Raw genomic sequence first — 25,202 nt, 5'->3', positions numbered from 1 at the left:
GCCATCTCTCCAGCCCTCCTCCGGTAATCTTAAACGAGGCAAGAGAAGTAGGTATAACCAACCGAACAACCAAACAGATCAGGGGTAACCAGAAGGAGAGGGTATGCAATGGCGCCCCAAGCACAGAGAGGGCAACAGAGCGCGAGCCCATCATCCAAGCTCTCTCCAGACCGGTAGCTCCTCAGCCTCCATTGTTCCATGAGCCACACGCTGAGCCTACAACCAAAGTAGCATTTCTATTGGCAGGACCTCGGTGACCGAAGCTTGCACCTGAGTAGAGATGTGCGACTCCACTGATGATACGCGGCCGGACAGCCGAGTCACTATGGGAAAAGCACTGGCCCGTCACCTCCCGCGGCGTTTTGGGCGTTTTTTTTGGGGGGGGTCTAACAGCCGGGATGTGGGGAAACCTGGAAGGCTAAGACGGCCACCCAGCCGCCTGGTGACCCGCAGTCGCAGACTAACAGAGAACGATCCAATAGGCTGCAGTCAAAGCCTGGGCGACTACCGCTCAGACTCAGGACTCCCACGAACCGCCAGCCGAGAGCCCTTTACAGACAGCGGCCTAAGCCAATCAGGGTCAAGTATGGCCCATTTCCACCCTACACACACCCAATTAAATTTTTTTTTTTCTAAAGGCCGTTCCGTAAAGGAGTCCTTCAACCCAATGAGAGTCGTGGAAATTTCCAGAAAGAACAGGACCAATGGGCGCGGCCAGGTCAGCCGCAATTGACGGACTCACCAGCCAATCCGCGTCGTCAAAGCCCGCTCCTCCCTAAATTCGCCCAGCCCTGACATAGGCGGGGCTTGTTGAGGAGTGCCCAATCCCGAGGTGCAGAGGAGGCAGGGCTGGCGAGAAGAGCCGCAGAGAACCAATGAAAGAGAAGCCAAGATGATTGACTGGACTTAAATCCAATAGCAGAGGAGCATAGAGCCCCCTGGACGCGCTCAACCAGTGAGCGGGCAAGGAAGGGGCGGGAACCTGGGGGTCCCGGCAGCTTCTAGTAGGTTCCAGAAGGCGGCGCGTGCGGTTGGGAACGCGGAGCGGACGAATTCGATTCAACGGGGTTCCGGGCCAGGCTATGGAGCAGGTGAGGGGGGAGGGGCGGCCAGGACCCCGGGGTAGCGCAGGCCTGACGGCGGGAAGAAACGGGGAGTCCGGGGCCGTGCCGCGCACCCGCGGTGAGGGCCGCGGCCGGGCGTGTGAGGGGAGAATGGCGAGCGCCTGTCGCCCCCGCGGCCCGCCGAGCAGAGCGGGAACAGGCCGGGCCGCGGCCGGGCCCAGAGACTCCTGGGTGCGGGGCGGATTCTGCGCCGGAGGCCCCCGTCGGCCGCGACGAACTTGGAGGGATCCGGCGACCGATCACCCTGGCAGCCTTCGGGGAACACGGCAGCTGCGTGCGCCCGGGAAAGGGGCCCGCACGACTGTGCATGGGAGGCGGGCGCGGACCGTGTCACCGAGTCTCCTGCGGCTCGAGATGCATATGTCGCCCCTCCCCCCTCCTTTTTCCGCTCCCCCTTTTTGTTTTTTTTTGGGGGGGGGTTGGTGGTGATTGAGTATCTAACACTTGGAAATTGGGATTTCTATTACACGGGATTTAGTGGTTAAATACAGTTGTGAGCGTGAGCCGTAGTGAGCAGCCAGAAGTCCCTACCTCTCCTCCACTCAGCATCTAGGGCACAGAGAGGCGAACCTGCTGTCCTTACCTTGGTGACTAGCTCAGGCCACAGTGGCCCGCAGCTGCCAGAGGCCTGGAGAGGTTTTGTTACCTTGGAAGCTGTCATTGTGTGATTCATCCAAATGCGCACAAAAAAGAGAACAGCTTACTACTTTTAACATGATGTACAGAGTAAAACCTTTTGTTCTGAAATAGCCACTGTCAGGGACGGTGGGGTCCCCCTGCTTCATTAGTAAGACTGAAAATGGAGAGATTAACCAACTTTTTGTACCCTTTAAAGCAATGAAGTTGTGTCTGGGGTAGATAGGGTGCAGTACAGGCCTGAAAAACCCAAAACGTTTTTGGAATAAACAGCCCCTTGCTCTGTTAGAACAAAAAGGGGCTGTTCTCTTTTTTCATTCATTCATTTAGTATGTGGTGCTGGCTCTTGAACCCAGGGCTTAGAACGTTCAGAGCTTAGTTACCACGGCTATGCACCCATCCCACCCCCAGGAACAAAATTTTGCCAGCCATTGTACAAGTATGCAAATGTACGTGTAGACTGTAAGCGAATGACTGAGCTCAGGACTACAAACTTAGAATTAAGATTGGGGTGTTGGGGCCTAGAGAGGGCTCAGTTGATAAACAGCGTGATACGTAAGAATGAGAACCCGAGACTGGTGGCGCACGCCTTTAATCCCAGCATTCAGAAGGCAGAGGCAGGCGGATCTCTTGAGTTCTAGGCCAGCCTGGTCTGCAAAGCCAGTTCCAGGACGGAACTTACACAGAGAAACCCTGTCTCAAAAAAATCAAAAAGAATGAGAATGTGAGTTCAGATTGTCAGCACCCACCCAAAAAGTTGTGGAGAAGGAAGGATCTCAGGGCTCATTATCCAGTCTGTGAGCCCCAGGCCCATTGAGAGACTGTCTCAAAGACAGCAATAGAGGAAGACATCCTGACTTCTAATTCTGGTCTATACGTTGGTGTGCACATAAGAAATAAATTTGAATATTGAATTGTGTATTTGAGCTGGGATGGTCCCAGCACTCCAGAGGCAGGTGGATCTTCGTGAGTTAAAGGCCTGGTCTACAGAGTGAGTTCCAGAACAGCCAGGGCTACACAGAGAAACTTTGTCTTGAAAATCAAAACAGAAAACCGGGCAGTGATAGCACATACACCTTTAATCCCTGCACTCGGGAGGCAGAGGCAGGTGGATCTCTGTGAGTTCGAGGTCAGCCTGGTCTACAGAATGAGTTCCAGGACAGGCTCCTGAGAAATCCTGTCTCGAAAAAAAAACAAAAAAGGAGGGGGAGGTGATTAAGAAAGAAAATTGTGCACTGGAAGAAAGGAGTTCTTTCAGGTAAATTCTACAGTAATGAATAGTTTACATTTTTAAGATTTATTTTTGTCAAGTGTGGTAACACCCTTAATCCCAGAATTCAGGAGGCAGAGGCAGGCGGCTCTCTGAGTAACAGGACATCTAGAGCTGTGTGGTGAGACCCTGTCTCGAACACATTATATGCGTTGGTGTTTGTCTGTGTGAGGGTGTTGGATCCTCTGGAACTGGAGTCACAGACAGTTATAAGCTGCCATGTATTGGGTGCTGGGAATTGAATCCAGGAGCTCTGGAAGAGCGACTAGCGTGCTTAATTGTTGAGGCATCTCTCCAGGCCCAACACTTTTATTTTTGGATTTTGAGACAAGGTGTCTCTGTGTAACAGCCCTAGAGTTCTCTGTAGACCACCACTGCCTAGCACGACACATTTTAATGCCGGGTGTTGTGGCACAGGTCTTTAATCCCAACACTTGGGAGGTGGAGGCTGGTAGACCTCTTGAATTCAAGGCCAGCTTGGTCTACATAGTGGAGTTACAAAACAGCCAGAGCTATATAGAGAGATCCTGTCCGCAAACAAAGATGTGTTTTTATTTGTGTACCATGGACACTCATGCCCATGGTGACCATCAGACCATCAATGTGCGAACCACCTGGCGGGGAACTGAGTTTAGATCTTCCGGAAGAGTAGTATGTGCTCTTAACCTCTGAACATTCTTTCTAGCTCCCCTAGTTTTGTTTTTTAACAGGACAGTATGCCCTCAAAGTTTATTTCATTTGAAAATACTTCATTGTGGAGTGTTGAGCTCATGCCTATAAATCCAGCTAGGAGGCTGAGGCAGTAGGCCAGGCCTGGGCTACATAGTGAATTTTAGGTCTGCGTGAAACCCTTTGTCTGTGTAGAAAGAACTAACAGTCAGCTTCCTCTCAATATCAGTTGAGGGGAATTTTCTACCTTTTTTTTTCCCTTGGCCTTCCTTTAAAGGAATGGAATTTTGGCAGTTTCCCATGTCTTTGCTCCTCATCCCTGAAAATGAGTGCTGAGATTACAAGGCAGACCCAGCTAACCTTTAGGATCTCTGCTCCTATGGAAGTTCCTATGGAATGCCTTGGGATTCTAAAATTATCTGAAAGAAGTCAATTCTGTCAGTCTACTGAATTGTGAGCCCTAAGATAGTTTCCCAGTATGTGTTTTGATAACTTTAGTTCGACTTTAATTCAAGATGGGTTGGCCTGCTGTGCTTGAGTTAGCATTTTATGTATCCCAGGCTAGCCTTAGACTTACTACTTATATATAGCCAAGGGATGGCCTTGTTTGGCTCCTTCTACCAATAAGTCCTATAATAACATGTATGTGCCTCTATATATCACCATGCTTGGTGCGGCGATTCAATCTGTGGCTTTGACTACTAAGTGAGCTGTATCCCCACTCCAGTGACATAAGTATGTATCCTACTGTGCTCATTGTGTGCTCTGCGCTGTCATTTCAAGACAAGGTTTTTCTTTGTAGCCCTGGCTATCCTGGAACTCACTCTGTAGACCAGACTGGCCTTGAACTCACAAAGATCTTCCTGCCTCTCTCTGCCTCTTGAGTGCTGGGATCAAAGGCTTGCCCCACCACCACTCTGCCTGTTCTTGCATTTTACAGGGAGCTGTAAAGGTGTAGTTCTCCCTTAGCTAGGCTTATGTGAAGTTCTGGTGTTTGTTTTTGTGTTTGTTTTTCTTGTTTTTCCAAACAGGGTTTCTCTGTGTAGTCCTGGCTATCTGTCCTAGGACTTGCTCTGTAAACCAGACTGCCTTCAAACTCAGAGATCTGCCTGCCTCTGCCCTCCCAGTTGCTGGGATTAAAGGTGTGCACTACCACAACCTGACACTATGTAGGTCAACACTGTTAAGAAAAATCCTTTAAACACACAGATAATGAAAAGAAGAGCCCTTGTGTAAGGCAGTGGTCTTGCACACCTTTAATCCCAGCACTCAGAAGGCAGAAGCAAGCCTGATCTACACAGTGAGTTCCAGGACAGGTCTTTATAGAGAAACCCTGTCTGGGAGAGCCCTGTTAGAGCTCTAATCTCAGCTAGTGCAGGCCAGAACAGGAAGATGTCAAGTTCAAGACTAGCCTTCGCAATTAAACTGAGATTGTCTAGAAGTTATGAAGTGAAGCGGAGAAAGGTGTGGTTTGTGTTGAACTCTGCTTAAGCAAAGTCTCTTCACTTTATGAAGCTCCTTGGCAACCGAGAGAACGGGATTGGATGATATTTGTCTTCCTCTCATCTCTTTCTTGATGGAGTAATAAATAGTAAAGCATTGGTAAGGACTAGCTCTACCCTTCAGGGTCAGCACAGTAAACTTTGCTGATAATAGGAGATGAATTATGGCTGTAAAGCTATAATAAGCATAGAGGAATGGAGGCTTATCCTGAAACTTGTAGAGTAGGGGACTGGTGGGGGGTGCAGTTATACACATGGTGGAGGTTGTAGGACAATTTTGTGGAGTTGGTTCTCTTCTTCCCTTAAGAAGTATCAAACTTCGATTATTAGGCTTGAGTGTTTTATCACACTGAGCCATATCATTGTGTTCCCATCTTGAGTTTTTTGATGGTTTCCAGTGTTTCTTCAACCTTGGCCTTTCACTACTGTGAGTGTGTATTTGTGCCACCATGCTGGCTGCTCAGTCATGTACTCAGTTTACCATTCAGCTCTTTGGAAAGCTTTGGCAAGTGAATTCGCTTTTCAAAGGAAGCTTGTGCTCTGGAGTTCTCTGCTGACCGGAAGTCTTCTTGCTCCTACTTTGATTTCCCTGCTAGCTTCCAAAGGTGTGGGAGAATGTGCATGGGTTAGCATTTTTCTTTCTTGTTCGGTAGTAGCCAGCTGGTTGATATTTAGGAAGAGTAAGTATAATCTACACTCCGGGGGAGAGAATGAGTGTTACGGAGTAAAGCTATATTGATGCCTTCCTTTCCTCAGGTGAATGAGCTAAAGGAGAAGGGCAATAAGGCCCTGAGTGCTGGGAACATCGATGATGCATTACAGTGCTACTCTGAGGCAATTAAACTAGATCCACAGAACCACGTGCTTTATAGCAATCGCTCTGCAGCCTATGCCAAGAAAGGAGACTACCAGAAGGCCTATGAGGATGGCTGCAAGACTGTTGACCTGAAGCCTGACTGGGGCAAGGTAAGCTTGAGAGTTGGGCTCTGCACAGTTTTCATAAGGACTTTGGGTCTGGTCTGTAGTCCCTTTTAAGCAGGCCCCCCTGACTTGTCTGCTCACCCTGTCTGAAGGTACTCCTTGAAGGTTAACACTTACCAAGTCTGTTACCATCAGTAGTAAAAACAGATTGTACTGATAAGAAATAAAACAGTGCTAAAGAAACTGACAACTTGTAGCCATGGGTTACATGGGGATTTATGCGCCTTTGTCCGCATCCTTTTAGTATCAGCACTGGTGTCATATCCTTTTGCTGTTTGCTGATTAGCCTTCACGTCAGTATCATTTGGGTATAAAAAGTATGCGCTTTCAACCCAGAAGTTGGAACTAGACACAGGAGGCGGTTGAGGCCCCCTGGAGCTACATAATGAGACCCTGTCTCAAGAAGTGGCGGTGGTGAGCTGACTCAGTCGTTAAGAGTACTGGCAGCTCTTTCAGAGGATCTGGGTTTAATTTTCAGCACCCACATGGTGGCTTAGAACGTCTTTAAGTTAAGTCCCAGGGAGTCCAGTGCCCTCTTCTGGCCTCTATAGACAGCAGGCACACAGATACACGTGCAGGAAGACACCCGTATGTGTTAATAGAAACAAAACTCTAGTTTTTTTGAGTTTATCTGAATTTGCCTGTGTATGACCTCTATTTTCTATAATGTTTGTGGGTATTAAGGGTTATTCAAGAAAAGCAGCAGCCCTTGAGTTCCTAAACCGGTTTGAAGAAGCCAAACGAACCTACGAAGAGGGTTTAAAACATGAAGCAAATAACCTCCAGCTCAAGGAGGGTTTGCAGAACATGGAGGCCAGGTTGGCAGGTAGGTGCTCTTTTATGTAATACGATTAATTTTGAAAACAGTCTTGTCCTCCCCAAAGTGAAGGTGATAGTGGTGGGAGATGTGGTAACTCAAGTAGACATTTCATACTGGTGTACTTCATTTGGACAGAGAGGAAATTCATGAATCCTTTCAACTTGCCTAATCTGTACCAAAAGTTGGAGAACGATCCCAGGACAAGGACGCTGCTCAATGACCCTACCTACCGGGAACTCATAGAACAGCTCAGGAACAAACCTTCAGACCTGGGCACGTAAGTAGAGGCAACAGGAACTCTGTCAGAAGCTCTTTGGTTCGGAACACAGGTTTTTCTGCCTTTGCTTCTTTGCCACTGAATAGGGCAGGTTTTGTAATTGGTGTAGAAAGGGACTAATAGCTTATAATAGCACTCTGGAATGTTTTTTACAATGCTGTCTCTTCTAGAATTCTAGCATGGTTTATTTTTATAGTCCTGAGGATCAAATCTGGGGCCTAGTCCATGCTCGGCAAATGCTCTGTCAGTGGGTAAGGATCATCTGTTAGCAGTGAACAGGTTAAGAGCAGTTGTAGAATTGAGGCTTGGTGTTTCACACCTGTAATTCCGGCTACTTGGGTGGTTTTTCTTTTTGTTGTTGTTTTGTTTTTTAGCACATTGGCTTATCCTGTCCTAGATTGGATATCCTATGACTATCCTAAAATTCACTGTACATCAGGCCAGCCTTGAACTTAGAGGTCTGCCTGCCTCTGCCTCCTAGGCTTAAAGGCGTGTACCACCATTGACAGGCTTTGTTTTTTTTAAAGTCTTTTTCTCCTTCAGCTGGAGTTAGAGGCATATGTGAGCTCAACCTGATGGGTGCTGGGATCTGAATTCTGGCCCTCATAGAGCCATGGGCACTCTTTGAGACATCTTTCCAAGCCTTTGTTTCCCTGGAAAATTTTTTCTTAGCTAGGTGGTGGTGACGCGCGCCTTTAATCCCAGCATTCAGGAGGCAGAGGCAGGTGGATCTCTGTGAGTTCGAGGCCAGCCTGGTCTACAAGAGCTAGTTCCAGGACAGGCTCCAAAGCCACAGAGAAACCCAGTCTCAAAAAAACCGAAAAAAAGAAAATTTTTTCTTTTATCTTAAATTATGCGTGTTTGCTGGGTGTAGTGGCACAAACCTTTAATCCCAACACTTGGGTGGCAGAGGCAGGTGGATCTCTTGTGAGTCTCCAAAGAGAGTTCCATGACAGCCAGGGCTGTTATACAGAGAAAACTTGTCCCAAAAATAGATAAATAAAAGTTTTTTTAAAGGGGCTGGAGAGATGGCTCAGTGGTTAAGAGCACTGCCTGCTCTTCCAAAGGTCCTGAGTTCAATTCCCAGCAACCACATGGTGGCTCACAACCACCTCTCTGTAATGAGATCTGGTGCCCTCTTCTGGCCTGCAGGCAGAGTACTGAGAATACTATATACATAATAAATAAATAAATCTTTTTGAAAAAAAAGTTTTTTAAAAAAGTATGTGTGTTTGTATCTGTATGTTGAAATGTGCATGTGAGTGCAGGTGCCTGAGAAGACCAGAGATGTTGGGGTTTCCTGGAGCCAGAGTTTCAGAAGGTTGAGTGCTGGGAACGGAATGAGTTTCTGAAGAGCAGTGTGCTTTCTTAACTGTGAAGACATTTCTGTATCCCATTCTTTCTTCCCATCAATCCAGGAAAATACAAGACCCACGGATCATGACTACTCTCAGTGTCCTCCTTGGGGTTGATCTGGGCAGTATGGATGAAGAGGAAGAGGCAGCAACACCCCCACCCCCACCTCCTCCCAAAAAGGAGGCCAAGCCAGAACCAATGGAAGAAGATCTTCCAGAGAATAAAAAACAGGTCTTATTTTTTTCTCCTCTAAACTATCATGCATTTATATACAGCCAAACCAATTAGAAATAAGAATATTAAATGGGTACGTCTGTAGGTTGTAGCTGAGAAGTGGTTTGGTGCTGGTGACATGGCCCAGTTTGTGAAATGCCTGCCTAGTATGCATGAAGCGCCAGGTTAGAGACTTTTAGAAACAGTTTCATTTTATATCCAGGGTTGGCTTTAAGCTCAGGATGGGTCTCCTCCCAATTGCTGGGAATTAGTAAGTTTTTCTGTTTTACTTGGTTTGCTGTTACTGTTGAGAACGTGGTCTTCCTATTATGTCTGTGTACCACGTTCATAACTAGTGTCCGTGGAGGCCCAAAGAGGGTCAGATCCCTGGAACTGGAGTTGTATATAGGTGATTATAAGCTGCTGTTCTTTGCAAGTGCTTACCTGCTGAGCCATCTTTCCAGGACTGCCACCCTCGTGTCTTAGTTCTTCCTTATTTATTATTTCATGTGTATTGGTGTTTTGCCTGCATGTATGCCAAATGATACATGAAGATGAAGATGTTGAATTCCCTAGAACTAGAGTTACATTCCTCACCCTCTAGAAGAGCAACCAGTGCTCTTAACTGCCGAGCTCATCTCTTCAGCCTCCTGGCTTAATTCTTTTTTGGTTTTTCAAGACAAGGTTTCTCTATGTAGCCCTGCCTGTCCTGGAACTCACTTTGTAGGCCAAGATGGCCTTGAACTCAGAGATCTGCCTGGCCTGGCTTAATTCTTTACATGGATTTAGGGAAATTAAATTCAGATCTTGTGTCTACAAGGCAGTACTTTGCCAGCTTCTTAGCTCTCTCTTTCTCTGCAGCCCATAGTTTTGAGTACTGAGTACCTGCTAGGATTACTTGAGTGGCTGAGGAGGATGACTTGCTAGTGCTTTGAGACCAGTCTGGGCAACACAGTGAAATTGTACCAGAAAGAAAAAAAATTAATTAAACTACATCAGAGGGCTGGTGAGATGGCTCAGTCAGTAGGTAAAACACTGGCTACTAAACTGAAACCTGATATTCCTCCCTGAAACCCACATGGTAAAAGGAGAGAACTATTTTGCAAGGTGTCCTTTTTGACCTTCATACAAACACCATGGCACATGGCACACGTACATAAATAGGTAAATTAATAGGGGCCTGGAGAGAGAGTTGAACGATTAAGAACAGTTGTTTCGGAGGACTTGGGTTTGATTCCCAGCACCCACTTGGTGAGTTAAAACCATCAGTAACTCCCGTTCCAGAGATCTGATACCCTCTTCTGTCCTCTTTGGGCAAAACAAAATAAATCTTTTAAAAATTAAAGAAACAGAGAAACCCTGTCTCAAAAAAAACCAAAAAAAAAATTAAAGAATAAAAATTTTAAGTTTGTTTTGTGACAGGGTTTCTTATAGGCCTTACTGGCCTTGAACTCAGAGATCCACCTGGGAGTGTTAGGACTAAAGGCGTTTGCCATCACCGCCTGACCGCCTTTGTTTTTCTTGTCTTTTTTTTTTTTTTTTTTTTCAAATGTGATAAGTGTTTGCCTGTATATATGTATCTGTACCACATGCACCCCTGGTACCTGTGGGGGTCAAAAGAAGTTGTCAGATACTCTGGAGCTGGGGTTAAGATGAACAGTTGTGAACCATTATGTGGGTGTTGGGGAACTGAACTCGGGTCTTCCGCAATAGTCAGAAGCCCCCAGAAAAATGCTTTTTTTAAATGGTATATAAAATACGAGCTGGAGAGATGGCTCAGCAGTTAAGAACACTGATTCTTCTTCCTTAGGTCCTGAGTTCCCAGCAACCGCATGGTGGCTGACAGCCATCTCTAATGAGCTCTGGCGCCCTCTTCTTGTGTGCAGGCACACAAATATACAGAACACTACATATAATAAATTAATAAATCTTTAAAAATAATATATAAACTATATCAGAATGCCTGTGGTTGCAGGTCATAAGTTAGAAGCCAGCCTATCAGGCAGACCTCTGAGTTCAGGCCACCCTGGTCTACAGAGCAAGTTCCAGAATAGGCAGGGCTACACAGAGAAACCCTGACTCGAGAAAACCAAAAAAGAAAGAAAAAAGAAGCCAGCCTGTGTTGCATAGAGACCCTGGTTTTCTGTTTGTAGGTGTAGGTATGAAAAAAAAATGCTCTTTACAAGCCATTTTGTAGTAATACTGAAGTTCTGAGTGTTTGAGCAGTGAAAATGAAGCCTCACCACATGCTGCAAGCGTGAGCTTGAGTAGAGCAGATAGAATCGTGAGGATTTGTGGTCCGGGTGTGGTGTCCGCATCAGTCCTGGGTTTTGGCCTCCTGATTGCGTGTGGTGGGTGTCCACTTAGCAACACTCTTCCAGAGCAAGAGGCACGTGCTAAAGAATTGTGTTTCCCTTCTCGTAGTCAGGAACAGCAGATTGTTGCCAAATTTAGTACCCTTAAACGGGTGAGTGTTGGTTGCTCAGCATGTCTCAGCTGGAAAAGGGCCCTCCGTGTGGGTGGAGAAAGTGATAATGAAGACTGCTGTTCCTGTGGCCCTTTCTGATCTTACCATGCCATCAGATCTCAAGATGGCCACAACAGCCAGCTTGCTGTGGCTAAAAACCTGCCAGATTATACCATCATGTTCAGTTGCTTTGAGTTAGAATTCCTCTTTCTCAGAAAAGCCCTTTGCTTCCTGGTGAGGATCCAAGATGGGAAAGAACAGTTCAGGGTCAGAAATTAAAGTTCACTCTAATGCTCACTCACTTGACTGGTGTGAAGAGGCCTTTTCAAGGGAGAACCACTTCCTGGTCATGTTGGTGGCACATGCTAATTGATACTGTGACAGAGCATGGACTCTGCTGCAGTTGCTGTCATCTGGTAGAGAATGCTAAGCACTCACTTTTCCAACCCCATTTAGGCACTGAAAGAAAAAGAGATGGGAAATGATGCCTACAAGAAGAAAGATTTTGACAAGGCCTTGAAGCATTATGACAGGGCCAAGGAACTGGACCCTACCAATATGACTTACATAACTAATCAAGCAGGTGAGACCCAGAACCAGTGACTAGAGAGCTAATGGGCACTCTTGAGGGAGGAAACAAGGACTGACTGTTTCTTACCCATTTGCCGGGCAGCTGTGCACTTTGAGAAAGGCGACTACAACAAGTGCCGGGAGCTGTGTGAGAAGGCCATTGAAGTGGGCAGAGAGAACCGAGAGGACTACCGACAGATTGCCAAGTATGCTACTGAGCCCACACACACACACCCGTGCTGAGGGCCGGGAGAAGGTTGTGGGGCTGAGACCCTTGTTGAAAGGGAAGAGTGTCTAGGCTGCGGTGCCAGCTGTGCTTGTATTTTCTTTGAGGTCTAACCTTGTTTCTGCATGGCTGCCCTTAGCATGCTTTTTTCCTCTTGTCTTCATCAGAGCTTATGCCCGAATTGGCAATTCCTATTTCAAAGAAGAAAAGTACAAGGATGCTATCCATTTCTACAATAAATCTCTGGCAGAGCACCGAACCCCAGACGTGCTCAAGAAGTGCCAGCAGGTGGGTCTGAAAAGAATAGGGTTATTGTGTCCTCTTTTACTGGTTTCTTGAGACAGGCTTTTTTTGTGTGTGTATGTAGCCTTGAGCCTTAGCTGCCCTGGAACTAGCTCTATATATTGGCCTTGAACTAACACAGATCCACCTGTTTCTGCTTGGTAATATTATGAAGGAAATAGTCAGGGCCTTTTGTCAAGGTTTTGATGTTATTGTTAACCCTTTTTTTTCCCCTTATCATTTTGGAAGGATTGTTAAGATAGGATCTCTCTATTATGTAGTCTTGGCTGTCCTGGAACTCTATGTATAGATCAAATTGGTGTCGAATTCACAGAAATCTACCTGCCTGTGCCTCCTGAACGTTGGGATTATAAACTTGCACCACCATGCCTGGTCTTTATCATTTTGGTAACCAGAGTGGTATGATACCATTTGTAATCGATAATGTAGAGGGGTGTCTTACACTCTTCTGTTGCTATGAAGAGACACTGTGACCAAGGCAACTCTTAGAAAAGAAAGCATTGGGCTGGAGAGATGGCTCAGTGGTTAAGAGCACTGACTGTTCTTCCAGAGGACCTGAGTTCAATTCCCAGCAACCACATGGTGGCTCACAACCATCTGTACTGAGATCTGGCGCCCTTGTCTGGCATGGAGGCAGACTGTTGTATACATAATAAATAAAATCTTTTTTTTAAAAAAAAGAAAAAAGCATTTAATTGGGATGCTTGCTTGCTCACAGTTTCAGAGGTTTAGATCATTGTCATGGAAGCATGGTGTGTAGGTGGGTTCTGGCACAGTAGCTGAGAACTATATATTGGTAAAGAGAAAGAGGGACTGGGCCTGGCATGGGCTTTGGAAGCCTCAAAGCCAACAAACTTCCTTCAGTGGCACACTTCCTTCAGCAAGGCCACACCTCCCAGTCCTTCTAATTCTTTCAAATAATGCCCTATCTTCTCCCCACCACACACCCAATAACTAAGCATTCAAATATATGAGCTTATGAGTCATCCTTGTTCAAGCCACCAGGGCAGTAATTTCAGAAAATGATTTGTCAAGCTTAGCATGGTGGTACATGACTGTATTATGACCTGCTCTAGAGTCAAGATAGTAAGTAGTTCAAGATCGGCTGGGTAGCATAGTGAAGGATCCCAACCTGTCCTTCACTAAGGCACTCCCCCAAAAAATATTGTCTGAAAATTAATTGTGCTGTGTTTTACTTTCATAAGATTCTTCTCTTTTTACTTCATTTGTTGGGTTTAGGGGGGGAGCAGGGGTGTCAGGACAGGGTTACAAGATCCACATGCCTCTGCCCTACAAGTGCTGGGATTAAAGGCATGTGCCACCACTGCCCAGCTTCATTTGTTGTTTTTAACATTTTATACATTTACTTGTGTAGAGGTAGGTACATGCCTGCCGTGTGGGTGCTGGGAGAATTGAACCTGGGTCCTTTGGAATCTTCCAGATGTCCTGAGTTCAGTTCCCAGCAACCACATGGTGGCTCACAACCATCTGTAATGAGATCTGCTGCCCTTTTGAAAGAGACCTTGTCAGTCGTCCTCATCAACCTAAGACTATGAAACCCAGTATGGCTTTGGCTTTGCCAGGGCGTAAGTTTCATTTCAGATTTCGTTTTTGAGTACATGCCAAGAAGAGATCAGAGGACAACGTTGGGTAGTTAGTTCTCTTCTTCCATCAACTTGTCAGATTGTGCCATCATATAGGGCCTGTGTTGTTTTGTTTGTTTTTTGAGACAGGGATGCAAAGCCTAAACTGGCTTCCCATGACCCTAAATTCTTAATAATTCTGCCTCTACCACATGAGAGCTGAGATCACAGGTTTGAGCTACCACAACAGAGTTGTGCAGTACTGCTGTTTGTTTGGTTTTTTTGTTTTTTCGAGACAGGGTTTCTCTGTGGTTTTGGAGCCTGTCCTGGAACTAGCTCTTGTAGACCAGGCTGGTCTCGAACTCACAGAGCTCCGCCTGCCCCTGCCTCCCGAGTGCTGGGATTAAAGGCGTATGCCACCACGGCCCGGCTAGTATTGCTGTTTGGATGTAGGTCTTCATATATGTTAAGTAAGTACTTTACCAGCTAAAGTACATCCCCAACCTAAGTGGCATGGTTTTGAATCATTTATGCAAGTAACTTCTCTTTTAACAGTCAGTGTACCTTGGTAAGTAGAAATCTTTTTTAAAAAAGCAGGGGATATTTTTGTGATGCCTATATGCTCCACCGAGCAACATCCTCAGCCCAGGAATGAGATGAAAAATCTTGCTATAGAACTCTGAAAATCAAAATCCTAATTGAGGCCACGCAAAGGGCTCAGCAGATTAGGGTACTTGGCCAGTATGGCCTGATGACCTGAGTTCAGTTCGTTAGAACCCCCAAGAGAATAAAGTCTTTTGATCTTCACGTGGCACTGTAGTGTGCAGGCTCATGTACTCACACATACACAAAAACGTAAAAAGAAATTTAAATTCTAATTTGGCTTTTTGGTTCAGTCAGTGTTCAGATGTTAGTGAGAGTTTAAATTACTCTGGCAATGGTTATCTTTTTAGGCAGAGAAAATCCTGAAGGAGCAAGAGCGACTGGCCTACATCAACCCTGACTTGGCTTTGGAGGAGAAGAACAAGGGCAACGAATGCTTCCAGAAAGGTATCAGCCCTGTCCGTGAGACCTTGACTCTAGTGTATGGCTTTCTGTGCCTGCTTGCGGGACACAGTTGTCAGGAGAGGGGAAGGTAGTCTAGGTAGCTTTTTGGCTATCATAAAGTCCTCTTTTGCTGAGTGTTGTGGCTTTGGTGGGAGGTTGCAAGATAGAATTTCACTGTGTTAGTGCTGTCTGTCCTTGAACTTGGTCTATAAACCAGACTGACCTCAAACTCAGATTCACCTGCCTCTACCTGCCAAGTGTTGGGTGTGCACCACTACAGCCCAGCCAATTTTTGGGGTCAGGGATGGCTTGTACTTTTAATCCTAATACTCAGATAAAGGCAGGAACTCTTGAGTCCTCCAGGCTTGGCTACAAAAAGGTTTAGGCCATACCAGGCGGTGGTGGCACATGCAGAGGCAGGCAGATTTCTGTGAGTTTGAGGGCAGCCAGGTCTACAGAGCTAGTTACAAAAAAGAAAAAAGGTTTAGGTCAGCTGTTGGCACTTAGTAAGACCTAGTCTCAAACAAAAATCCATTCGCCGGGCAGAGGCAGATGGATCTCTGTGAGTTCGAGGCCAGCCTGGTCTACAAGAACTAGTGCCAGGACAGGCTCCAAAGCTACAGAAAAACCCTGTCTCAAAAACACTAAAAAAAAAAAAAAAAAAAAAAAAACAAAATAAACAAAAATCCATTCATTTGTTGGGGGGGGGTGGAATCTAGTGTGTTGACTGTCTACCACTGACCTATCTTCTCAGTCCCTAAACACCCTATTATGAAGGTATACACATTTAATCCCAGCAACTGGGATCCAGAACAGCTTGAGTAAGATCTTGTGTCAAAAATAACAGAAGCAAATCATCCTTAGTTAGCAGTATGTGATGGTGCACACTTAAAAGTCTATCACTCAAGAGGCCAAGGTAGGACTGCAGCCTGGGCTATGTATTGAGTTCCAAGCCACCTGAGCTAATAGAAATTGCCTTGTTGTAACTATCTAGGGGACTACCCCCAGGCCATGAAGCACTATACAGAAGCCATTAAACGGAACCCAAGAGATGCCAAACTGTACAGTAACCGAGCTGCCTGCTACACCAAGCTCCTGGAGTTTCAGCTAGCGCTCAAGGTGAGGCCTGGGGAGTTCTGCTGGGGGAGGGGGTGTTACTTGTGAGACCTGGAGTTACTCTAAGCCTTTGCAGGAGGCCATACCTTTCTTTTCTCAGCAGGTTAATAATGTTATTACTCAGGTCTAGGTTGGCAGTAAGTGGTGCTTGTGGAGAGTTAGAAGCCTGTGTCTGCCTAACTGCAGCCCTTCAAAATCAGTGGTTGAGCAGGGCGGTGTTGGCACACACCTTTAATCTTAGCACTCAGGAGGCAGAGGCAGGCGATCTCTGTGAGCTTGAAGCCAGTCTGGTTCCTGGTTCGAGGCCAGAACTAGTTCTAGCACAGCCTGTTTCAAAAAAAGAAAAAAAATCAGTGCTGAGCTGCATAAGCTTCTGTGGCTCCTCTGCCTTCCCTGAATCCCTTGGTGCTTTTCCCTCCCTATTTTTCCTTAATGTTTCTTCCTTTCCTGTCTTCATTTTTCTCTCTCTCTTTTTTTTACGTGTGTATGAGTGTTTTGTCTATGTATATGTATGTGTACCAGATGTGTGTCTGGTGTACTCAGAGGTAAGAAGAGAGCATTAAAGCCCCTAGAATAGGAATTTCAGGTGAGCGCTGGAAACTAACTCAAGTCCTTGAAGAACAGCAACTCTCCAGCCCTCTTTTCTGTTTTCTTTATATTCTTCTTTTAGTTCATACTGACTTCAAACACCATTCTTGTTCCTCGGCCTCTTGTTAAGCCAATAACTACCATGCCTTGTAGCAAGCTTTGTTGTCAGCCATCAGCTCATAAATAATCTGTTTTGCCTTGTCCCTTTTTACCATTCTTTCATTCTGTATGTCCAATTCCCTCCATGTCTCCTTGGTGTCTGACGCTGTCCTAGATTTATCGCCTCCTTTCTCTCTACCCGGAAGTTCTATACCTCCTGAGTAGCTTTTGACTGTATGTAAGTGCTTGTAGGCCAATGATAACCTACAAACCTTGGAAGTTTTTCCTCAAGAGCTATAGGCAGGGTGTTTCACTGAGATTACAAGTGTACATTGCCATGCCTGGCTTCTTACATGGGTACTGGAGAGTGAATGCAGTTCTTCATCCTTGCGCTCTCTGACTCAGCCAGCTGCCACTCTGATTTTGTTTTTGTTTTGTGACAGGGTTCCACTAGAATAAGCCCAGGCTGACTTAATTTGAAGTCCTCCTTGTCTTGCCTGACAACTTGAGTTTTGTTTTTGATACCATTATCTTTGGGGAATAGCCTAAAAGTGACATCACTGTAGTTAGTTAGGACTTCAGGAATGCTGATTGTCTGTGGTGCATGGCAGCTCTAAGGGGTAAAGATTTGACTCAAGTGCCAGCAATACTTTTCCTTCCTAACTTTCTGTTTATTTTTAAGATAGAATCTCATGGAACTCTGGCAGGTCTAGAACTCACAGATATCATTTATTTCAATTTCTGCTTGTCCAAAGTATGTAAGGTTCTTTGAACACAAGTCTGAAGGTTGTGAATGTCATTTGTATGTGTGCTCTCAAATAGAAGTGTCCTACCCATTTATATTGCCCGTAGCAACCAGCCTTCAGTCTAGTGGTCAGCATGTGGGATGATGATGTGGAGCTTTCTGTCCTGGTCCTCTTCCCAGCTTTCTCCTTTCCTTTTTAACTTGCTCTTCAGGAACCCAGAGCAAGAGCAGGAGAGTCAAAGCGAAAACCTCTGGCTCCTTTGCAGGGCATAGTGGCTGGCTGCCGAGCACCTTGGAGGGAAAAAAGTCTAATGAAAACTTTTCTTTCTTCCTAGGACTGTGAGGAATGTATCCAGCTGGAGCCAACCTTCAGTGAGTGCCTTTCATTTTTCTCCTGTGCCCTGATTTTGCTCCAAGAGATTATTAAGGTTAAAGGCTTTGGGGCATATAGACAGAAGCGGGGGAGCCAACAGCCTGGAACTATTGAGTCGGTACCTCACCTCTCCTGTTTGTAGTCAAGGGTTACACACGGAAAGCAGCTGCCCTGGAAGCCATGAAGGACTATACGAAAGCCATGGATGTGTACCAGAAGGCACTAGACCTGGACTCCAGCTGTAAGGTGGGCTGCTGCTGGGCTGCTAGGGTCACCCTACCTATTTCTCCTTTGGGTGTTTTCTGTGGTCCTTCATATCCTCCCACATGCTTTAGTTTCTCTGTCCTTCCTTTTCCTTTGCTGTTATTTTTGGACCTGCTGAAGCAGTGGGCCAGGTAATGTTGACTCCTGCCTCCCTTGGTGTTTTCTGGAATGTAGGAGGCAGCAGATGGTTACCAGCGCTGTATGATGGCACAGTACAACAGACACGACAGCCCTGAGGATGTGAAGCGGCGGGCCATGGCTGACCCTGAGGTGCAGCAGATTATGAGTGACCCAGCCATGAGACTCATCCTGGAGCAGATGCAAAAGGACCCCCAGGCTCTGAGCGAGTAAGTCTAGTTAGAGTGCTGGGGAAATAAGAGGGATGTGTCCAGGTAGAATTCTGTCCATCATGTTTTTAAAAATGTATTTAGGTGATGTGTATGAACATTTTGCCTTTGTGTGTGTTTGTATCACATGTATGCCTGGTGCTTGAAAAAGGTCAGAAGAGAGTGTCAAGACCTCTTTAGAACTAGATTTGTGGAGGGCTATGAGCCATCTCTTCATCGATAACTGATCTCTTGAGCCAGGGATTGTTCAGTTTTAACTGAAAAAGTTGGCAGTGCAGAGACTTTCTTTCTGTTGGTCTGACAGCCTTTTTTGCTAGGCTTATAGCTGTGCTGGCACATAGTAGGACAGGCAGGTTCTCACAGAGCTACCTGCACAGGGTCTTTCATTTGAGCTTGCCGGGGCCTTGGGTAGAGGGAAATAGCAGCTCTCTAAGAATAAGCTCCAGTTAACTCCCATCTTTTCTCCTTAGACACTTAAAGAACCCTGTAATAGCACAGAAGATCCAGAAGCTGATGGATGTGGGTCTGATCGCAATTCGGTGATAACTTGCTTTTCCCCTCTTCCCTTCGCCATGTGGAAAGGCGAGCTGGGACGGTGGCGAGCAGCACTGGGCAGAGGGGGGGGGGAGAAAGGCTTATCTTTATATTTATACATGCCTGCAAGGAAGACAGACTCATCCAGCGCCACCTTGGGCCCTCAGCACACGCATGGTCTCTTCACTGCTGCCCTCGAGTGTCCTTCCCTGCCCTCCCCAAACCCCGTCTCTGTCTCGGCTGCTCCCCTATAGTTGGTTATTTTTTATTTGGGGGCAGTGGGAGCATACGGGGAGGGGAGGATATTCTTCCCAACCTGGGGTCCCAGCTGTCTTCACTTGTTGTTACCCCACGTCCTTCAATAAAACAAGCCAATCAGGCGTGGTTATATGTTGCTATGGTCTCCAGTGACTTTTTTTTTCCCCTGAAAACACACAGCAGTTCTGAGTTGGGAACCTGGCTTTTCTCTTCCTGGTGGCCTTGAAAGAAAGGTGACTGAAAAGTCAGTTGAGTGGCCACTAGGTGGAAGTGTTGCTCAACAATTGAAGACCTGCAGGCTCATCAGCTTTGAGTTGATGCTCATGCTTCACACTTTGTACACTTTGAAGTACAGTCTCAGAGTAAACCAGCTAGATACAGAGAATGCTAGACCCAACCCAGAGCCAAAGTGGATCAGAAAGTCGATTTGAGAACACTGCCCCTAGCAGCTCCTGCTGCCCTTGCTCTACACCATTATCTTCCTCCTAGCCTCTAGCCAACACTGAACTTCCTCATCTGCTACCAGAAGGTTGCTTTCTGGGCTAGCAAGATGCTGAGGCCAGCAGCAGGCTATACTTCCCTCTCCTGTGTTTGCATAAACTGACTTCCTGTCCCATCCCCAGTCCCTGAGACTCCCCAGAGCAGCCTTACCTCCACAGGGGTTGACTGCCGCCAAGGTCATTAACCCCAAACAGGCTGGGTTCCTGCTCTGCTAGCACTAAGGGTCTTGCACTTAGAGCAGTTGGCATCCCAGTGCCAGAGGTGGGCATGGGACTCTTAGGTAACCAGAGCCTCTGAAGGACGGGGTGAGAGGTCCTGGTGGGAGTCACATGGAAGTTTCATGAGAGGTAGAGGTTTTGCCTGGGAAGTGGAAGCCCTGACTTGTTGCTGTGTACTCAGGCAGATTCGAGGCTGGTAGGTTTGGAAACATCCTATTTTGGGGTAGGAAAGATTGAAAAGCCTCCCTTGCTCACCATAGGCAGTCCCACTCAGAGCAGGCTGGAGATTGAGCCAGTGGAAGCAGGGAGGTGGGGTGGAGAGAGTTTTGTGGTGTCACCCCACCTCTGCTCTTCCCTCACTTCCTGTGGTAACAGAAGCAAGGGCCCCATGGAGCCCTTTACGTGTTGGCAGTGTGCTTCCTGTAGCCTTCAGCAGCCCGCCCGGGGGAGGGACTAACACAGCTTTTGTGATAAGGCCACCCCAGGCTGTCCTGAAGGAAGCAACTGAGCAGGACAAGGCAGCCCCAAGCCAGGGGTGACAGGTGCTCCACACCACCTGCAACTTGAGCCCCTTGCAGGCCAGGTAAGTGCAAGACCCGGAAGGACTCATTTGTCCCCTGCCCTACTGTTCCGCGCTCAGCAGCCACACTTGGTAGCACCCCAGAGCCTTCTGTGGGCTAGAGTGCTGACCGAGAGCTGTGGGCCAGGACTTGTTCTGTGGGATATGGGACTTGGCGGAGCTATGAGGAGAGTCAATCTGCTCCGGTGGCCAGCAGATGCTCCTGAGTGAGTGAGGGTTTTTTTGTTTTTTCCTCGAACCGGGGTTTCTCTGTGTAACGTCTCTGGCTGTCCTGAAACTTGCTTTGTATCCTAGGCTGGCCTTGAACTCACAGAAATCTGCCTGCCTCTGCTTCCTGAGTGCTGGGATTACAGACGTGGGTTTTTATTGGGCTTTAGTGTTCCCACTCATGAGACCTGAGTTGGCTGGAGAGTTCCAGGGAACTGTCCCTTCAGCCCAAACAACTATGAGAGTAGAGGGCCTCAGGTTGGCTCGATTTTAGCAGCTCTCTCTGTGCCCCAAGGCCTCCCCACCTACCCAGGATACCATAGGGCTCCTGCTTATTTGTAGGCACCCCACCAGATCCCAGCTTCTGCTCACCTCGCCTCAACAGAAGCAGCAGCAGCCATGGCGGGAATGAAGACAGCCTCTGGGGACTATATCGACTCATCCTGGGAGCTGCGGGTGTTTGTGGGCGAGGAGGACCCTGAGGCCCAGTCTGTCACCCTCCGAGTCACAGGAGAGTCGCACATTGGTGGGGTGCTTCTGAAGATCGTGGAGGAGATCAGTGAGTCCCCGTGACCCCCATGTCCCCAGTTTGGCACACGGTCAGGGCAGTCATGACCGCTATCCTTAGTACTTCTGGGCCATCTCTGCCCTGACATTTGTGATAACCTTGTCACAATGACTCAGGCAACAGCTTAATTGTTTGGTTCCAAAGGAGCTATTTCTTCAACTTCCTCTCCCTTGTCCTTCCTCCCACTCCTGCTGGTTCTGTCCAGTCTTCAAGGGACAGGCAGAACATGGTCCCCTATACACCTTGCCTGTGCTGAGGCCTCAGTCGTGTTCTTGAGGTCTGAAGGATGTCTAGGAGGTGTCTGGGGTCTACTCTCCTACCCTTCCTCCCCAGCAAGCCACTTGGCAGGCTGGTAACTGTGGGTGGAAGGCCCTGCCCCCACAGGAAGTTATGGTAGAGTAGGCTGGTGCGATATCAGTCACCCAGCGTCACCCAGAAGGCCCCATGGGGGCTTCTCATGAACCTTCCTAGTGGAGAATGAGAACTCTCACTTCCTGGGAGGATGGTAGGAAAGCCACCGATAGCCAGAGCCGGAAAGCATCCCACAGGATCTCCTGATAGCCTGAGCCAGAAGGCCTTGCACTATGAACTAGGCCTCTGAGGTAGGACAGGGATGGGAGGCAGGCTTTCTAGACCCAACCCACCCCCTATGTGCATTCCAAGACAGGGAACAGGGTGACTGGGCAAAACAGGCCCCAACACAGCCAACACAGCCAAATCACAGGGCTAAGGCAGGGAAGGGAACTGCCAGAGGCAGGGCCCAAAGCGGCTGTGAAAGCAGAAGTGGGGAGCAGATGGGTGGTCCCTTAGAACTAGATGTCAGACGGAGTTAGAGACTTGACCTGGGCCAAGTCAGAACAGAAGGGCTTGAGAGCCTGGTGGGCCCCAGGGCACAGCATGTGGCTTAGCACAGGCAGCTAGACCTCCCCGTGAACCACTGCATCACATCAGTTCAAGGACCTCAGTCTCCAACAATAGCAACATTATCCCCACCCCTCCCACTGCCAGTCGATGGTGAGGCCAGCCTTCCTGCATGCTGGTGCCAAATGCTGAGAGCTTCCTTGGGGGACCTGATGCTAGGAAGAATAGTGCTTTCCAGAACAGGAAAGACCTAATGTTGATGCCAGGGGCTCAAGGAGCCTTGATGTTAAGGTCTCAGGACAGTAAAGACACCTGGTTAGTGACAAAACAGGAAGCCTAGGCGATGCCCCTGAGAGTCCAGGGAGGCCCAGTGGCCTCTTGAGGGATTAGGTACTTGCCTTAGAAACAGGGCACAACCGTGTTAAGGCAGACCTTTACAGGGCCCCTTGTCTGCAGCCAGGGAGACCCAAGCAGACCATCTAGTCGTCTGGGAGCAGGGCAGGGGCAGGATGAGGGCTCCAGAGGCCAGACAGGGAGGACAGAAAAGGTAGATTTAGAAGTGAAATTGATATTAACTCAAGGTTGGACTCGAAGCAAAAGGCATGGTGCTTGAGTGTTGGGAAGAGTCCATGGTAGTTAGATGATCTGGGAAGGAAGGGATCCTCTGTCCAGTGACAGAGGCAGCAGCATTGGAAGGCTGGGACTAGTCCCACCGCACTGACTGTGGAGCCAGGTGAACAGGAGTCTGGGGTGAAGGAAGCAATAGATGTGCCCATTAGAGTAGAGGGCCATGGCATGCAGATCTCAGCAGAAGACAGTCAGGGCTGACGTCATAAAACAGGAGAGATAGCCAGCCCCCAGAAGAGGGAGCAGGTCCAGACTAAACCCCTGGGGAAAGTGAGGAACAGGTGGGGAGAGCAAAGCCACAGCAAAGGCTGCTGGGCATGAGGCAGTCCCAGCCCTAGGGAATTTGCAGCCTACACAGCAAAACCCTGCCCCAAGTTTAAAAACTAAAAGCAAAAGGCTGATTGGAGAGGAAGTGGGAGCAGAGCGAAGGCCTCTGGAGGGGAGCTCAGAGTCCTGAGGAGCCAGGCAGAGAAGCTTCTCCAGAACTTGGCAGCACTGGTGACAATGGGGAGGCAGGTCAGGAGCTGGTGTGAGTCCAGGATGGGACAGGGATCAAAACTCACTCGAGAAGCCGGGCGGTGGTGGCACAGCCTTTAATCCCAGCACTCGGGAGGCAGAGGCAGGCGGATCTCTGTGAGTTCGAGACCAGCCTGGTCTACAGAGCTAGTTCTAGGACAGGCTCCAAAGCCACAGAGAAACCCTGTCTCGAAAAAAAAAAAAAAAACATCAGTGGGAAGACCAGACAGAGGCCTCGTATCTGAGCTGGTAGACTGCGTGCCTCGCATGCAAAAAAGCCCTGGGTGTGATCCTCAACACTGCATCAACGAGGCATATACCTGCCATCCCAGCATCGGGCAGCTGGAGGCAGGAGGATGAGCAGACCAGGGCTGTCCTCAACTATACAGCAAGTTCAAAACCCTGTCTGACAATACCTAAACAATAGCATAGACTAAGCCAAGAACTTGAGTCTCAGCAAAATTCAGGAGTCTGTGTGCTCAGAGCAGCGTTTTGCCCCATTTGTTTCTGTATTCACGCTTCTTTGGAGGACGATGAGGAATCCTCCTATGTCATCCCTCATCACCCCAATTCCTGGTCAGATGACAAGTGGCATATTCCCATTTCCAAATGAATGCTTCTTGTAAGGGTCAAAATTGCACAACATTTTGTATGTAGCGGACATTGGTCAGCAGCCCTGAGTCAGGATGATTGTTATATCTTAAATAGAAAACTGAAGCTAGAGAGTCAAGCTCCTTAAGCAAGGTCACACAGCTAGTCACTAGACCTGAAGACCTGCAGACACTGCCATTGTTGGGTGTGGTGGCGCACACCTTTAATCCCAGCACTAGAGAGGCAGAAGCAGGCTAAGCTCTGTAAATTTGAGACCAGCTTGGTCTTCATAGCAAGTTCCAGGCCAGCCAGGGCTACATAGTGAGACCCTATCTCAAGAAAAAGACATACATACATATATATATGGGCTGGGCAGTGGTAACTTAATCCCAGTACTCAGGAGGCAGAGGCGAGCAGATCTCTAAGGTTTACAGAGCAAGTTCCAAAGCAGTCAAGGCTACACAGAGAAACCCTGTCTCAAACAAACAAAAACCGAAAACAAATAAACAGAAAGGGCATTGACCAAGCATCCCAGAAGATACACAGGCTATAAGGCGTCAACTCAATGATGTGTGAAATTGGGGTACCCATATTCTGGGTTGGGGGTTCCCCTGGGAAGTGATGTAACAACTGAACCCAGAAGGAGTCAGCTATCAACCATTCCACCATCACTTTGAAGCCAACCCAATCTGGCTCACCTGTGGCTTTGGTGCTGGGGCAGAAATGAAGAAGGCTTGGCAGGGCCTTTGAAGGCCAATGTACACCCCTGGGTCCTCACAGATCGCAAGCAGGACTGGTCTGACCATGCCATTTGGTGGGAGCAGAAGAGACAGTGGCTGCTGCAGACACACTGGACACTGGACAAGTATGGGATCCTGGCAGATGCCCGCCTTTTCTTTGGGCCACAGCACCGACCTGTCATCCTGCGACTACCCAACCGTCGGGTGCTGCGTCTGCGTGCCAGCTTTTCCAAGCCCCTCTTCCAGGCTGTAGCTGCCATCTGCCGCCTCCTCAGTGAGTAGCTGTGGCCCCTTCTGTTTCCCAGGCCAAAGCGCATAAGCTTGTTCTTGCCAGAGCCTCTCCCCCAGCCTACCAAAGGGCTGGGACTTCCCCCGGGTGTCTATGTGGGAAGGTAGGAAGGTGACACTTGGTGCTGAGCCCTTAC

At 47.8% G+C, this 25,202-nt stretch overlaps 2 protein-coding genes across 4 annotated transcripts in view; both read left to right on the top strand.

Moving 5' to 3' along the window:
* Positions 1-823: 823 nt before the first annotated feature.
* Positions 824-19,506, top strand: Stip1 (stress induced phosphoprotein 1). Its single transcript, XM_075973358.1, has 14 exons — positions 824-1,091; positions 5,958-6,167; positions 6,867-7,008; positions 7,138-7,279; positions 8,698-8,866; positions 11,772-11,898; positions 11,989-12,091; positions 12,279-12,399; positions 14,951-15,047; positions 16,039-16,163; positions 17,928-17,964; positions 18,108-18,211; positions 18,404-18,576; positions 19,047-19,506. The coding sequence occupies exons 1-14, from the start codon at positions 1,083-1,085 to the stop codon at positions 19,117-19,119; spliced, it is 1,632 nt and encodes a 543-aa protein (XP_075829473.1). The 5' UTR covers positions 824-1,082; the 3' UTR covers positions 19,120-19,506.
* A 541-nt stretch (positions 19,507-20,047) lies between these two features.
* The window catches only part of Fermt3 (FERM domain containing kindlin 3), a 17,697-nt gene continuing 12,542 nt past the window's right edge, over positions 20,048-25,202 (top strand). The window contains exons 1-4 of one of the 3 annotated variants that reach the window (XM_075973346.1): positions 20,048-20,283; positions 20,563-20,670; positions 21,217-21,433; positions 24,818-25,051. In XM_075973346.1, coding sequence (XP_075829461.1) covers positions 21,274-21,433; positions 24,818-25,051 — 394 coding nt within the window. In that variant the 5' untranslated portion in view covers positions 20,048-20,283; positions 20,563-20,670; positions 21,217-21,273. Of the gene's footprint in view, positions 20,284-20,447; positions 20,671-21,216; positions 21,434-24,817; positions 25,052-25,202 lie in introns of those variants that run through there. The other 2 variants (XM_075973345.1, XM_075973347.1) reach the window with 2 other exon arrangements.

This window comes from Microtus pennsylvanicus, chromosome 5 (genome assembly GCF_037038515.1).
Source record: "Microtus pennsylvanicus isolate mMicPen1 chromosome 5, mMicPen1.hap1, whole genome shotgun sequence".
Classification (NCBI taxonomy): Eukaryota; Metazoa; Chordata; class Mammalia; order Rodentia; family Cricetidae; genus Microtus; species Microtus pennsylvanicus.
The sequence above is the reverse complement of the archived record's forward strand: the minus strand, read 5'-3'. Positions and strand labels throughout refer to the sequence as shown.